Source organism: Dermacentor albipictus, chromosome 1 (assembly GCF_038994185.2).
Source record: "Dermacentor albipictus isolate Rhodes 1998 colony chromosome 1, USDA_Dalb.pri_finalv2, whole genome shotgun sequence".
NCBI classification, from domain to species: Eukaryota; Metazoa; Arthropoda; class Arachnida; order Ixodida; family Ixodidae; genus Dermacentor; species Dermacentor albipictus.
Window position 1 is genome coordinate 31,997,727 of NC_091821.1, and position 13,631 is coordinate 32,011,357.

Sequence of the window (13,631 nt, forward strand, 5' to 3'; positions counted from 1 at the left end):
TGAACTACAGTACACACTGTACAGTACACTGTACTATGAACCGTAGAGTTTCATATTAGAATTTAGAAACTCTATGCTATGAACCTAATAATATCCATCCATCCGAATACCTGCCTCACACATAGAGTTTCCTACAAAAATTAGAAAACTCTATGGCCTCAATGAGTTTCTAATTTATTTAGAAACTCTATGACCTGCCTCCATTGAGTTTTTCACTATAACACCTAAAGCAAAATCTGGCGCTACCGTCTATGGAAGTTTTTTAACGGGCGCTGTGCCGTCATGGGAATGACCATGGAGGAAGGAAACATAGAGGAGGAAGCATTACGTGACGCAGCCAGGCTTGGCAAGAGAACGCTCCGTGAAGCCACAGTGGTGGCCCAACACATGACCTCTGGCGTCGAGATCATTGAGCATGAATCCATCCAGATTTGCTGAGATGGCGTATATGTGTTCTGTGGTTTGGATCCCAGTAGCACATAACCCCCTACATATCCAGTAGGCGCAACTATGCCCATAGATTTTCTCATGGCTATGCATGGCTATGCCAGTAGTTTTTATTCGGTGCGCGTTTGTTCGGCTGCCCTGCTATGGCTCTGCCTGCAGAGCGGAAACACTAGAACCATGCTAAAACCATAGAATTTCTTACAATAATAACTATTGTATGAAACTCTATAGATTTTCATACAATATGTACGGCTAAAACCAACCGCGCACTTTGACGTGCGATCACGTGCAGGGCCACCAGGTTGGCTTCAATTGCGTTGCGGTATCGCTCCTAACGTTTTTCCTTCCTCCACGGGCGTTCCCATGTTCCCATGCATGCATACCACAGCACAGCAGCGCCAGATTTCACCCTATGCCTGTCTCTGCCTGCACTAAGCTGCGCACCTGCGTTGCGCTGTTGATGGTGCGAACCCCAACTACCCCCCAAGAAAAACAGCGGAAGTCGTTCTTGGTTTCGCTCGTGTTTCGTTTCCGGTGCTCAGGTTAAATGTCGCGAGGATGAGCTATCGACCAAATCAGGGTTTACATCGCACGCTAGACTTCGTTACACCTGTGACACGAGTATGGGGCATTTTTTCTGCAATAGGTGAGCTGTTTCTGTATCAGCAAGGTACTTAAAACTGTAAGCACTTAAACCTCGAGCAGCGAAAAAAAAAGAAAAGATGAAGGGGACTGCTACTGGGGGGTATCGTAGGACGTGCACGCTGTTTACTGCTTGCATCGTTAAACCAGTGATCGTTAAACAATGATGCGAGATAGCGTAAACAGGTCGCGTTAAGAAGCATGTCATCCCACGTTACTTTGCCCTTCACTGTGCAAGTGTGATTGAAAGTTGCTTGCACGTGTGCTAGCAGCGTGGATGCCTGCAAACCCGAGCACGTATACCCTGTTTATAGCGCAAAATTTTCCGAGCAGCAGGCCACAATTATTTTTTTTTCCCTTATTACACTGGACACTGTTCAGTAACGCTCGTTTAATGCTCTTGCACGCGTGAGCAGAGTATGCATTTGTTCTGTAATAAAATCAATTCCTAATTGCTGTTATCGGAAACAACCCTTTTCCACACCATGCCATGTGCCTCGCTCGCTCGCACGCTCCATCTAATTTGATGCCGTTCTTTTCTTTGTACTTGTAGTTTACTGGGGTATAGGCGCTGACATCACGTATCACGGCGACTCCTTGGGACCGTATATACTGTGGGTATCAGATGTTCTCTGTAGCTGTGTCATTTAATGTACTTCAATATTAGTGTTGTGAAGACATGCGCTGACATCTGCCAACTCGCATTTCAGGGTGTCAGCTGTGTTTATTACGCTCTTTGAAACAGCATTTGCTGTGGACCTTTTCCTCGAGGTTTGCATAAGGTATGTAAGTACCATGACCTGCTGCATGTACTACATGTAATGTGTATTCATAAAAAAAAATGAAAATAGAAGTCTGCCTAGGAAACTTATAATTGCACACTGAAAAAGAAGCAGGAAGATTAAAAGAAAGGTAAAATCTGCTGCAGGAAAATTTTCACTATACACTGTAAATGTCCAACTAGCCTCCATGACATGCAGACATACTAGCTTAGTAGGAAGAATTGGTAGGCTAGTTTGTTAGACCTGTGGAAACGTTAAAAAATCGAAAAATGCCAGAACAAGGAGAGGCAATACCTCATCCCGAGTTCCCTACCTGGTAGTTTCCTCATGTAGTATGATTATAGAACTGTCACTGGGCACTGCATATTGTGCACAAGATTGGTATTTAAGTAGGTAAGTCACCTCTGTTAATTGGGGACACACATCTCATCCTGAAGCTCTGTCACACTGCAGTGTAAATGAATGACGCGAGTGTAGCATCCAGCTGTATCTAGTTAATAACTTACTATCATGAAAAATGGCCATGATAGACAGTCTTATTTTTGACTATGATATGGCTTTCAGTTTAATTTTGTACACAGTGAAGCTTTGTTCACTTGGATATTATGACATAGAAATGTTCATTGAAGAGTGAAAGTAATGCAGAGAATAAGTTAAAGAGTGTGGCATGGCTGCACAAGAAATGAACTTTTCTATTTGGTTAATAATTGCTGGGAGGGCATAACTTTGGCATCTCACTGTTATTCATGATAGAGCAGTGGTAGTGTGACAGCTTAGGTTTTAGTTGAGTACAGTCGGATGTCTACTTAAATAGTTTTTTAAATATCAAGTTTTTTAAGCAATGAACTCAACATGACACATGTAGGTAAAGTAATAGTAGCAGCAGGCAGACTAAGCTGTAGAAGTAAGCATAATTTCTTTATGCAGGTGTTTTTGCACTATTGGCAGACAAGCAGACAACTAATGCGGGCTGCACTCATGAGTTCAATCTCCCAGAAGGAAAGACTGATGTTCAGCAGTTGTAAACCATTACAGACTAGACCTGTAGTGCATTGCAATTCTAATACAGGTTCCTTCTTCACTAGTCTTTTTCAAATTTACCACAATTCAGTGTTCTCTGACTTCAAGGGAGGAGAGAGGCTATTGCCTTCGCCTGTGGAGAGGAATTCGATGGGTAGATCTGTGGCGGAAAAGCATCCTTTACTTGGCCTTATCCATCCTGTGCTTTGCTTACCACAGCAGTTCCTGGTTAGGTGGCTATGCTGGTGAGTTCACACATTTTGTTGATAAAGCATGCAGGTAAATAGTTTCACATGCTCCCCCTCCTCCATTTTTAAAAATTATTATTCTAGGTGCCACAACATTAGTTCTGTGTGTCCTTTACCTCATCCTTACCTACAAGAATCACCTTGAGGTCAAGGAGGCTCTTTTGGCTGACAAAGAAGCATCGTATGACAGGTACTTCTGCTGGCTTTGTCCTTGTAATGCTTGCACAGTGTTCGTACAGCTTCTTGAAATCTTTTAAAACCCTCGAATCGTGAGAGATTGAAAATAAATGTGCTCCTTGATTTATTTGAAAGCATGAGTTGGTGGCGACTTCTGAACATTCAAAATAACAAACCCCGCATTGGCACTATGCCGTGGACACTGTCTATTGGGAAACAATCCTATATATTCTCTTTAGTGAGTTTCGCTAAGTGATTGCAGTCTGGCATGACCACAGCCATTGAAGACAGACTTGTTTAATTTGCCATGCTATAGAGGTGCAAGACAAAGCCTGATCAAGCAACCAGGCCGTACCACTACTTTTGTTGGTTTACGTTGCAACCATCATGGCTTCATTTTTGAAACCATGGCTTGAGAAATACATTTTGAGAAAGCCATTTGACTTTAATGTGACAAGTATTATTGCGTGAAGCTGGACACTACCAACACTCATCCAGCAAAGTGTGTGATGTGCCACAAGGCGATTGACTGCATTACAATGGGAAAGTTGACTCTGAAATGCTACCTAAAGAGCTTGAAGCATATGTGCAATTCAGTGGCTGCTTAGCTGTGAAGAATTGCGACTAAGAAGAAGGAGATTTGAAAATTTTTTAGTTTATTTGTATGACTAAAGTTTGTATTTCAGCAACCTTGAAATCCTTGAATTACCCTTGAATTTTGTGTCAGATGCTCTGTATTAACCCTGCTCGCAGCACAGTACACTTTTGCAAAAGAGTAAAGTGATTTCAGTGGTTGTAAAATGCAAAAATACCTGTGTGCTGAGATTGTGGTACCTCAGCTTTGCCTCAGAGATCCATTTTCGATAATAATAAAGCTAATTAGATGGAATTTATGCACAGTATATAAAGTTTATTCTATTTTCGAATATCATTTCAGTTTCTCAATATCTTTATATTTTTCTGTGCTCCCTGGAAGTGGAAAAAGTAGGGCCTCTTGTGAAAGGTTTGGACTTCATACCAGGCCTAAGAGAGTCTTATCAGATAGCGTATGTTGCTTCTTGTAAAGAAGTAATTGCAAATAAGTTCAAAAATTATTTTCTGTTAGCTTTATAATTATATAGAGAAAAAACTTGACTATAGTTATTGGGAACATTTATGATTAATTACCTAAAATGCACATGATCAAAGTTGCTACAAATTACAATAAAACCTAGATACTTCCATTCTACACATCCTTGTGCATGAACATGCAAAATTTGACTGAAGTTGAATCTCATTAGATACAGGAATGTTTGTGCACGAATAGTAAAAATAGCTTAAGATTGAGAAAAGAGAAACACGAGGTTCAAAGTTTCTAAACAGGCTTTTTACTGTTGCAGACAATGAATATGCATAAAACTTGGCCAGAATGCACGCAAGTCTTTCCAGAAGCATAAAAGCTTCAAAATTTTTCTGCTGCATAGGTGGTGCTTTTAGAACCCTTGTGAACTCCTTCCTCCAGCCAGGCTTTCTTCGCTAGAGTGCTGTGCCAAGATTTAACTTCAGCTATCTGCGTTCTAGAGATTCTTTTGAATCTTCTCTGGTCTTCCCTGGTCTCTCTGCTTCCTCAGAGTGTTGAGCTTCTGAGTTGGAAGGATGCCCTACTCCTGTAGAGCCTCCTCAAAGCCTTTGTGGCCTTTGTTCAACCACAGTATGGATATAGAAATGACCATCTCCACAACGGTGCATGAAGCAAAGTTTGTTTTGGGGCACAGCAACCAAATAATGCTGTTGAGAGATTCAGCCACATTTCGGGTTTGCCCTAAATAAAGCGAAACAACAGGTTTCAAATAGTTTTTATTGCTTAAAGTAAGCAGTTATCATCAACAGTCTACTTCCATACAGTTTAGCAATAACTATACATGTCGTTGTTGGCCAGTGGTCCAGACTTAACCTGTCGTTGCCGCTGACAAAATCCTCAAACGAGACATCACTCAAGGCACAGCGCAAGTCGTCATTCTCACTGCAGAGCATATTTCCATTTTGTCAAGGGCACACACATGTGAGAGCTGTGCTGCCTTTGTCCTACACTTGTGTACACGCGCGACTTGTGAGAGAAGAATCTTGGGACTGTGCCTAGGTACTAAGGAGGAGGACACACACTGCTCCGTTCATCCCCAACCTATGGTAGTGTGCACTACATAAGAACCAGCGCCAAAATAGTCCAAACAAAAACACTGCAGCTGATAGAGAGTTTGTAATGGCAAAGCATAAAACAAATTTGCAGTAACCTTGTGTGATTACTCACTGGTCTGCAGCCACTAAGTGGCATTCTACATAAGCCACCCCCCACACTGCGCACTGGGTCGCTTCGATCCCCTTGGCAGGAACAATGTATGGTTTCTCACCCGGACTCCCCAGTGCACTTGAACTAAGCAAAAAATCCAATTAACAGGAATTGGCTGTATTATTATCATTACTATTATTAGAAAACTGAGTTTTGAATAGTGTTCCTTTGGTGAACATTTTCAACTTCTTTTTTTTTCTCAGATTTAAAAATATTGACCCAGCATATTTGTTCGATCTTATTTAAAAGTAAACTAGTATGTATGTCTTCATAAGTAATGCAGAGGATGGCAATTATTTTCTAGGTTTGATGCACTCGAAGAAGAGGTAGACGAAACACTTCCAGAGCCTGATGTCGACACTGTTGGTGACCAAGATCGCATCTTGGAAGTGTGAGGACCTGACAAGCTGTTGCTTGGGTATCTATGTGCCACAGCAAACAGCAGCTTGTGCCACAGTCAGGCAGCAAAAACTGCTCTAGGAAGTGTTCTGCAGTTGGTAATAGTGAGTCTTTTGGGCACCACCATGTTGTACAGAGGCACCTTGCCATATTCATTGAGCTATTGATCTGATGTTATATGCAGTGTGTCATCTTTTCGTTAGCGCCTTTACGCCTGCGCTATTTTTTAGGCATCTAGATGTTCCAGAGCCATTTGGATATCATTCTGGCAAACTGATATTTCTGGCCATTTTGGTATTTTAGTTGTTGTTTTTTCAGTCATGTGTTGCTCTGGGTTTGTGGTATTGTGGGCTGCTGGAGGCTTGGCTGCTCTTTGTACTTAATATGTTCAATGTCTTTCCACTTGCTCATTTTGTTCAGAAAATGGAAGCAAGGGTTCATTGATCTGGTTGCCGTTTTTCGGCCTACAATTTGCCATCCATTTTATCCTTGGCTCTCATTTATATCAAAATATTGCACAGTTTTCTTTTTACAATCACTTGCATTATTACCTTGTAATGACATTTAGCATTGACAACCTGTAGCATTGTTGTTGTTTTTTAAGATCCATTATAAAGTTCTACACTTGTTGCCTTTACTGACGCTTGGTGTAAAATTTATGCTAAGGCATAGGTACTTCACTCATCAAGTCACTCTTGTGTGGTATTATGGACTTGGCGACCTGTTTTGTCACATCGTCATGTTTTGTTAGCCTTGTGGTGCTATTAATCGTGGGGCTGCAAACGGGATACCCATACAAGGGCTTGAGTTAAATAACAGCTGCAAGTGACACAAGTTAAAATAGCTGCTGTGCCAACGCTGAGCTCGAAGATTGTTGTTTAACTCTTGCAGAGAAAATAGTGTGTTTTAGTTTCAGCATTTTAATGCGAGATTACTTTTCACCTTAAGGATTATTTATTTAGCATGCAGTAACTTTTCCTTGTGCAAGCCAGTCTGAAAAAATGCCATTCTTTACACTGTTCTATCTCTATGTTAATAGCAGATGGCAAGCACTACCAGTAGACTGAAATGTGCCTGTGATGAAAAGTGAACCCAGTTGGTGGTTTAGTGGTATTCAAACTGTATATTCAAAACCAGTTAAGAGGTTCATGAGCATTTTTTGTTTACTCTGTGGTGATAGTTCTCTTTTTCTAGAAAGATTCAGGCCAACTGGGCACCATAATTTTACACTCAGTTGATTCGAATTAGTTTTCAGAGTACTAAACATGAAGGAAGGGGGCTGTTATCCCTGATGCAGTTTGTTTGCATTTCTGTGGGTTCGGTTGCATTTCTGTGGATTCCTCTGTCAAATTTCTGTCAGTTCAGCTCCAAGTGGCTCATGTGTAACAGGTCTTGAATCTCACAAAGTACAAGTCACTTGCACGTTCAGACAAGCATTCCAACATCAAAATTATTTTGTGCTACATGCCTCCGTGCACCTCTTTACGTGCTTGAACAGTAGTACAGAAATAGAATTGATAAGGTAAATGCATTTGTTTAGTGCTTAGTTACTAATTTGAAATGCTCAGTTGTGCACTTGCTCTTTATAATCATGATCAACAGCATTTAACATCTGCACTAATTTTCACAAATGTAAGTTGGCCTAGCTCTGCAACTTTCAGAAACAGTGTTCATTTATACAGTGATCGTCCACTGTCAGAAAACTGCTTCTAAAGCAGTCTTGCCATGGCCTTGCCCTTTGACATGAGACATTGTGCACTTTTCAAGCCTGTGCTCCCTAGTAGTTTTCATTATGGGTTCCTTTGGACAATCACCAGGGCTACGGATGTGTGCTGTGGCATTTAGCAACACTTATCAACATGCTCAGCAAGTATGATATCCAGGTTTTGACAAAATGCTCATGGCACATTTGTGTAACCCCTTCAGGCGCCGTGTGAAGTTTCGCACGCCAAGATAGTGCATCAAAAGGCAACGCACTGATTAAAATAATATTTAAGCAATTCACATACACCTTGAAACACTTCTTATTGGATTGTGCTGCAAGTTTGAATAATATATGTGAAGTGTCTTCTTAAAACGAGTGTGAAGGAGGACAGTTGGGTGTTTGCTCTCGATGTCAGTATGTTGTTGTGTAGCAAGTAATTGTTTTCACTCTGTTTTACATCAGGTATATTTTTCAATCTGCTTGATAGGTGCTTTTCAAGTACACTAAACAAGAAACACTTGATGCTCTTATATTTGACATTTCTGTAGAGAGTTCTCACATGGAGTTGTAGCTACACTCTGTGGATGTGACAGAACTCTCTGAAAAAAAAAAAAAAAATCTTAATCTATTCTGCAGGTGTAGGTGTTTCATGATTCTGATGATGCAACAAATGTGGTAAAACTGAATCTTCTCTGGACAGAATTAACTGGCGCCTGAAGGGGATAAAAACACTATAAGTGTAAAAAAACAACAGAACTGTTAAAATAAGCAAAAGAAAGGACATTATTATGAAGCATGGTACAATTTAATGGCGATCCTGAGTAGCACAATGTAGTACCAGCTCTAAAAATTTATGGTATACAAGATCTACAAAAAAAATGTTACTTTCGGTGCAGTCTAAGCAACCAGCTTTGAAGTGGGCATTGTAATGTGTGGGCCATGCACGAAGTGCTGATCACGGCGCCAAATTTGTGGCTATGTGCCCGGTCTAAACAATACTTCAGTTATTTTTGTTTATTTTTTTTCCTCTCCCTGTTTACATTTTTTAAACTTCTGGCACTAGTAGTGCACTCTTTGCCGTATGCAGGCCAAGCTGTGTGCTAGTAGAGCCAACTCTAGGTGTTGTCATAGGGCTTCTATTGCTTCCATAGTGTTACAGAGCTCTGGAAAATATGTAGAATGCTCGCCCCCACTCTCTAGAGCTCTGTACCTTTGTTATTCCAACAGAAGTCTATGTAGCTGGCAAATCAACAGCTCTAGTTACACACAGTGACATTTATATACACCATTAATTTTGGGTTCACCATGCCACCTATACAAAGCTCTGTGTATAAGAGAAAGGAGATGCCAGGGACACTTTGTACAGGCTGATTCTGTATTTTAATTGTGCGTATATTTCACATGTGAGTGTGTGCATTGAAGCTGTAGGTAATGGCAATACCCTGAACATGCTCCTTTTGTCCCGTTCAGGAATGCGAGCGTTTGTGAACCAGAATATGCAGGTGCACATGAAAGCTGGTGAGAGTTGACCTTTCACCCTTGCTTGACAGAGCCGATGCTCCTTGTTGCGTTTGCATGTATATTTTGATGTGTCATATTACATTCGCATATATGATTCAATTGCGCTATAATAATCACATCACGTGGTCATAGTAATGAAGTTGTATGAATTGAGAAATCATCGCTACCGTGGTCCTGTTTTGCGTACAGGGTTGCTTATATAGTTGACTTCTGCTAATTCAACTCCAGTTAATTCAATCCTAACCGAAGGTTCCGGCAGGTGCGCATGAATTTCTATGGGCCCAAACTTTCATTGTTCCTATATTAAAATAGGCCTTCACCGGATAATTTAAACTTCACCAGTCAGCACGCACCCACTTGGCCCTTATTGGAACCCCAACAGCGACCCCTTTAGTGGCAGCGTCTGTCTCGGCGAAGCTTAGGAGTTGTTTAATTCGTTGAACACATCTCCAAATGAAAACACCTATTTTTGGCCTACCCTAGGAGGATTTTCAAGCAATAACCGTAGCTCACAATATCCTATTATGGTCTTTACCCAATTCTAATGCGCTTTTTTTTTTCTTAGAAGATGGGTTCAAGAATTGCTTTGCACGGTTCGGTCGGACACAAAACCGAAAACACTTTCGTGGTGTACATATGCTTTACCTCATATCATGTATGTATTGCGGCAGATCTGACTTTGGGAAACCTGCCATCAATGTGCAATACGTATTAGCCCATTACCCATTTTTCCTGCTAAAATATTGGGTGCATGTTGGATTTCAGATTTGTTTAGGAGATTTAATGTCATTTATACATCAGTTTTCTACTTCGAACACAGAAAGAGGGCACGCGTTTGATTCGGGGATGTGTTAGAATGGGGCAAATACTGCTAAATGAATCAGTGGTGTGTTTTTGCATATTTTTCTGCATTTTCTTTCATTCGACCCATCGGGTAATTAGATTTATTTCATAGGTCTCATCAGGATTGAATTAACGGAAGTCAACAATAGTAATATTACAGTTGCCTTTTCTATGCGAAATAACTGGCGGTGTTCATTGTTACCTGCCTTTAGAAAGTAGATATGTTGTGAAAAAGAAAATTTTTGGTTTCTACATTTTTTTCCTTTTTCTTGTTTAATATCGTGATCTTTCTTTAAGGGGTCCTGAAACACCCCTCAGGCTTGGTGAAAAACGCAGTCCACGGATAGCATACGCTGCTGTGAAATCTCCGCCAAATTTTGCGGTCATGCGTGGCGTGTGGAGCTCACAGACGAAGTGCAAAGTCATATTTCTCAAGCGCTCTCTTTTCAAACGAGGACTTCTCATCACCCACTCCGAAGCCGCTGGCTGCTTGCATATGTTGTCATCTGCAAGGTTGCCATATGAAGCTGCTAATGCTGACATTAATCAAAACTGGTGTTTGAATGAGTCTGCTTCTTCCTACTGCTAGATTTATTGACACAGTTTAAGAAACATGCTGAAGCAAGTGAAAATCTGCTTTCAAATTCCAAGCCAACTATCATCTGCTCAGGCCCAGCCAAGAATTAAACTTTGGCCACACTGCTTATCAGTGTCGTAGCCCTCAGGTCTAATTTAGATTTGTTTTTAGCCTTCAACTAGCCTTGCACCACACGAAACTTAAGGTCAGTCCACATATACACTAGCCAGCATTTGCTTACTCCTGCCCCTCCTGGCTTGACGTTTTGACAGACATCGTTTCATATTGAGCTATTGACAGCGCTTCAAAAGGCGCAAGTTAGATTTGGCTACTATCCATCGGTGAAGCTGGTACAGGACTAAGTTGGTCTGCACGACGTAGCGCGGCCAGACTGGAGGTCATGAGTGCAAGTGCGCACTCCAGTCCCGTTGTGCCTAAAGAAAACGCTGTGCTTACGCACTACAGTTGCATGTAGCTGCATCTGCTATATGTGTAGATACCGTGGCAAGCACTCTCCCTCAGGACAACCGTGTTTGGCATGTCGTAGGTGCCAAAATTGAAAATAGTGCATCTATACAAAATCAAATTTGAACTGCATGCCATGGTGATGTTCAGTACGCGGAGCGTTGTGAGGACGCCCTGCTCCGCCATAGCCTTCGCATTGCAAGGCGTTGAAGAAGGAGCGAGAGCACCACAAGGGGGATCAAACGTGATCTTTGATTGCCATTAACTCCACTTCTGCTAAATGCATCGATGTACTTTTTGCTGCGAAGCATTTTTGAAAATAGTCCAGCTTAACTTCAAATGCATTTCTTGACTTCGATAAAGAATGTTTCTGGGCCCCTTTAAGATCATAGCAGGGTGGGTACTGAAAACAACAAAAGATGTAGGTATGAACAAACAACAAAAATACAATATTACAATAACAATACAATATACAATACAAATGGCTGCTGAAGTGGCAATTTACAGCAGAAGGTGGTTCTCGCAAGTGAATAAATTAAGGCTGGGAATCTTGCTTACAATAACATACATTGCTCAGCATCAGGAAAACCTAGGATGCTTGCATGGAAATGACCGTGCATATCGCCCTGTTCCAGAAGTCTCCTTTTGTGTTGCCTGTCTTTCTGTGGCCTTTTCTTAGTGGTTATTGTGGCCCAGGACACTATATCCAGTGCTCTCGTTCGTGCCATTTTTTATCCTGGGACTGTATCCTTAACAGGCCATTTCAGTTCACATCCTTGTTTTCTTATCCATTGTGCCAAGCTCCTGACCCCAGTAAAAATGGTGGTGCAGCTTTGTCTGAGCCCATCATAAATTGCTAAAAGACACCTGGACTGCATGAATTCATAAAAGCTAACAAGCTCGCATTACTATGGCTTGAAAGGTGCCACTTTCTTGCTTGCGTGGAGATTTTGTACTCTAGCAGTTATGTCAGAAACAAGGGCACAGCTTCTGTTAGGCACGCTTTTTCAGGTGCTATCCTTTTTGCATGAGTATAACGAGCTCACTGAAGCAACTAAATTATGCGAGAAAGTCGGTGCTGGCCAAATAGCAAACATAAAATGGAGTATTACAGTCAGCTCTACTTCATAGCCGAGCTTTGTCGGTTTGTGTCTGATGGGATACAAGTCTCCTGCTGTGTAGCACCTCTCCATTTTGGACACTGTCACCACAAAAACAATTTTCTATAAACATAAGCGGAAACAAACTGAATATCAAATACTTTTCATACAACTTTCGAATAATGAAAAGACTTTTCACCATTAGGATAGAGCAATGTTCACATCCTATCTGTCATTACACTGCACATTAAGAAACACGTACCCTTTAATGAAAGCACAAATGTAGAATTAATAACAAATAATGAGTTTTTTTGTATACTCGGGACTGATAGCAGCATACATGCTCGTGTAATACCATAATGAGGTTTTAAAAGATAGCCTTGTGAGCCCTTTAGCATTTGTGTATGCCTTCAAAACAATCAGAAGTATGCGTTGACCGCAAAACAAAGGAAGCACAATTTCTTTAGTTACAATGTTCATGAAAGATGCCGTATTTTTGTGCATATAACCAACAACAAAAGTTAACATTAACATTAAATTAACAGTAAGTCAGTGCAAATTATATGCAAATTTCACCTTGAGGTGTGACTTCACAGCAGGTCGAGCTAGGCTGATGTAAAGCCACAGCTTAAGGCAACATTCTCTGCCACATAAAGTTTCGTTACCTCCTGTAGGGAACCCCACATCTATGTGTTATAGCTTTCTCTGCCCTCTTTCATGGTCACCCATTCTCCTCCTAATTTCATACCACCATTTTGCATTTTCGCTTGGTTAGCAGTTGGTCAGTAGTACACGCAGCACTGACAAACCAGAATTCTGATCATGTGTGCTGTGTTTGACAGCAGTCCTTTGCAGCGTAGTCGAAGATTGTCAGTGTAGCCAAATAGGTGGGGAACGAAGACACTGCCCGAAGATGCATTCGCGAGACCATTCTATAAAGATTTAAGCGTTGTTTTGCAGTTAATTCTGTGGGTTACACATGCAGATTATTTTTTTCTTCGGGGTTATTGTAATTAAAGGTGCGGGTTATGCGAGGACATGGCTTATACATAGAAAAATGCAATAACGCCATTGTCACGTAAGATGATATTACAATCCCATGTATTCATATTTACTTCAAAAAGGATAAAAAAGTTGGGCGAGTAGGTACAGTAACATGATCTTGCATTGTAGCGTGAAGTGACACGGACAGAGACTAGAAGCAAATGTCGTCCTGTTTGCTTCTAGTCTCTGTTTGTGTCACTTCGCACTACAATCCAAGATCATGTTATTCATATTTAGTTTGAACACAACGATGCAGCTGCAATAATTAGTACCAAACAGTACCCACAGCTGAATATGTCTGAGTTAAATATGAATGCAAATGATCACAGCTTACC

The 13,631-nt window shown here is 41.1% G+C and overlaps 1 protein-coding gene across 1 annotated transcript; it reads left to right on the top strand.

Annotated features, from left to right (window-relative positions):
- Positions 1-927: 927 nt before the first annotated feature.
- Positions 928-10,368, top strand: LOC139060772 (uncharacterized). The gene is made up of 6 exons (XM_070539888.1): positions 928-1,093; positions 1,643-1,703; positions 1,800-1,871; positions 3,000-3,136; positions 3,224-3,329; positions 5,947-10,368. Exons 1-6 carry the CDS (start codon positions 1,006-1,008, stop codon positions 6,035-6,037), a joined length of 555 nt encoding a protein of 184 aa, XP_070395989.1. The 5' UTR covers positions 928-1,005; the 3' UTR covers positions 6,038-10,368.
- The last annotated feature ends 3,263 nt before the right edge of the window (positions 10,369-13,631 follow it).

Bases quoted from the DNA above. Each gene is read 5' to 3' on its own strand.
- LOC139060772 (XM_070539888.1), top strand. From the start codon at position 1,006: ATGAGCTATCGACCAAATCAGGGTTTACATCGCACGCTAGACTTCGTT. The intron at 1,704-1,799 runs GTGGGTATCAGA...CTCGCATTTCAG, and splicing joins TCCTTGGGACCGTATATACT to GGTGTCAGCTGTGTTTATTA. The intron at 1,872-2,999 runs GTATGTAAGTAC...TCTGACTTCAAG, and splicing joins TTCCTCGAGGTTTGCATAAG to GGAGGAGAGAGGCTATTGCC.